Below are 1,645 nucleotides of genomic sequence, written 5' to 3' on the forward strand. Positions count from 1 at the left end.
GGTCTTAAAAATAAAAAACAATGTGATTTTTTTTTTTTTTTTTTTTGTCGACGGCGCTAGGGTACATGAATTTTTCAAGAGCTCCCGGAAGGGTGCATGATCTTAGAAAAGGTTGAAGAACACTGCCCTAGAGCCGTTGATGGTGCCCGAGGTGTAATACTGACGAGACGGTGATCCGGAACGGCAGAATCCAAGTTTTGGAGACTCCTTGTATGTTTCTGGCTTGGACTTCTGTTTAAAAAGATAAGGATTCTGAGGGCAGTTAGGTCTAATGTGGCCACTCTGACCGCAGTTATGGCAACGAACCACCGAGGGTGTCTTTCGTGGCGTAGGTGGCGAATCCTTTAGTGAGGCGGCTTTGGCGAGGGATGGTCGTTTGCCGCGTTCCGACGCAGGGTTGCGTGGGTAAGAGTGGTGTGCTGAAGCCCAAACATCGGCTCGTTTTACTGCCTCCTCTAAGGTCTGAACGTTGTTTTCTTTCTGGAACAACCGCAGTTCTGTGGAAACAGAGGCTAGAAATTGATCGAGGATCATGAAGGACTTCAGCGAAGCAAAGAGTGGTCTACCTCGCTCGCGCTGAGCCAGTGGTCGAAAAGGCGAGTCAAATGGGTGGAGAATTGCTGGAACGTGTCACCAACGTTGATCTTGGCTGAGCGGAAGGCGGTGCGGTAGTGATCACTCGTCCTATGGGAGTGCTTCAGAATGGCTTCTTTTAGCTGACTGTAGTCGCCTGTGACCTCTTCCGACAAGGTGGTATAGAATTCAGCCAGCTTACCTGTGAGTAGGCTTCCCAAGTGGACTGCATAACTGCTCTTAGCAATGTTGAGGAGGGTAGCAACTCGCTCAAACCGGGTAAAATAAGAGGCAATGTCCTCACCTTCGCGATAAGATGGTAACTTGGGACGAGCAGCAAAGTCGACACTAGGGACGCCTAAGGCCGCCGAACCGCCAGCAACTTGGAGCTTCAGCCGTTCGAGGGCGAGAGCATGCTCTCTCTCCCGTTCACGGTCCTCGCGTTCCCGTTCACGTTCCTCGCGTTCCCGTTCACGTTCACGTTCCTCGCGTTCCCGTTCCTCCTTTTCTTTTCTGTTTCGTCTCTCCAACTCGCGTTCGTCCCGAAGGCGTGCCTGCTCATCGGACACAAAGGATTTCAACTCGTCGCCGTCGTACCCAAGCTCGCGACCGAGCTTAACTAGTTCCTGGATGGAAGACATGCCGAATGGGAAACAAAATAGAAAGATACACAGATTAAACACAAAATCCGAACACTGAATCTAACAAAACCCTAAGCGATGAAGAGACCAAACCACTGGTCAAATACAAAATCCTAACACTGAATCTAACAAACACCTAGGCGATGAAGAAACCAGACCCAAAGCAAATAGACGACAAAAAACCGCGGAAGACTTAACTTCCAATTGACACTAAAGAGGCGCACACGGCCTGACGCCCACAAGTGGCACGAGTGGGGTGAAAGTAACAACACTGTGCACAAACGCACATGAAAATACCCATAACCTTACCCCCGTGTGAAACACCACGAACACAGCACGTATCCGGGAACGGGAGACACTATATCAGAGGAGATGAACTCGCACCTGACTTCCGTGAGATCCGGACCAGAGTCTCTTAAGACGCACCTGGC

At 50.3% G+C, this 1,645-nt stretch overlaps 1 protein-coding gene across 1 annotated transcript in view; it reads right to left on the reverse strand.

Annotated features, from left to right (window-relative positions):
* Positions 1 to 542: 542 nt before the first annotated feature.
* The window catches only part of LOC126989809 (drebrin-like), a 1,953-nt gene continuing 850 nt past the window's right edge, over positions 543 to 1,645 (reverse strand). The window contains exons 1-2 of the mRNA XM_050848421.1: positions 1,351 to 1,645; positions 543 to 1,285 (exon numbers count right to left, since the gene is read on the reverse strand). The exon at positions 1,351 to 1,645 is cut by the window's right edge and continues 850 nt beyond it. Coding sequence (XP_050704378.1) covers positions 543 to 1,214 — 672 coding nt within the window. The 5' untranslated portion in view covers positions 1,215 to 1,285; positions 1,351 to 1,645. The remainder of the gene's footprint in view (positions 1,286 to 1,350) is intronic.

Source organism: Eriocheir sinensis, unplaced genomic scaffold (assembly GCF_024679095.1).
Source record: "Eriocheir sinensis breed Jianghai 21 unplaced genomic scaffold, ASM2467909v1 Scaffold1308, whole genome shotgun sequence".
Taxonomy (NCBI): domain Eukaryota; kingdom Metazoa; phylum Arthropoda; class Malacostraca; order Decapoda; family Varunidae; genus Eriocheir; species Eriocheir sinensis.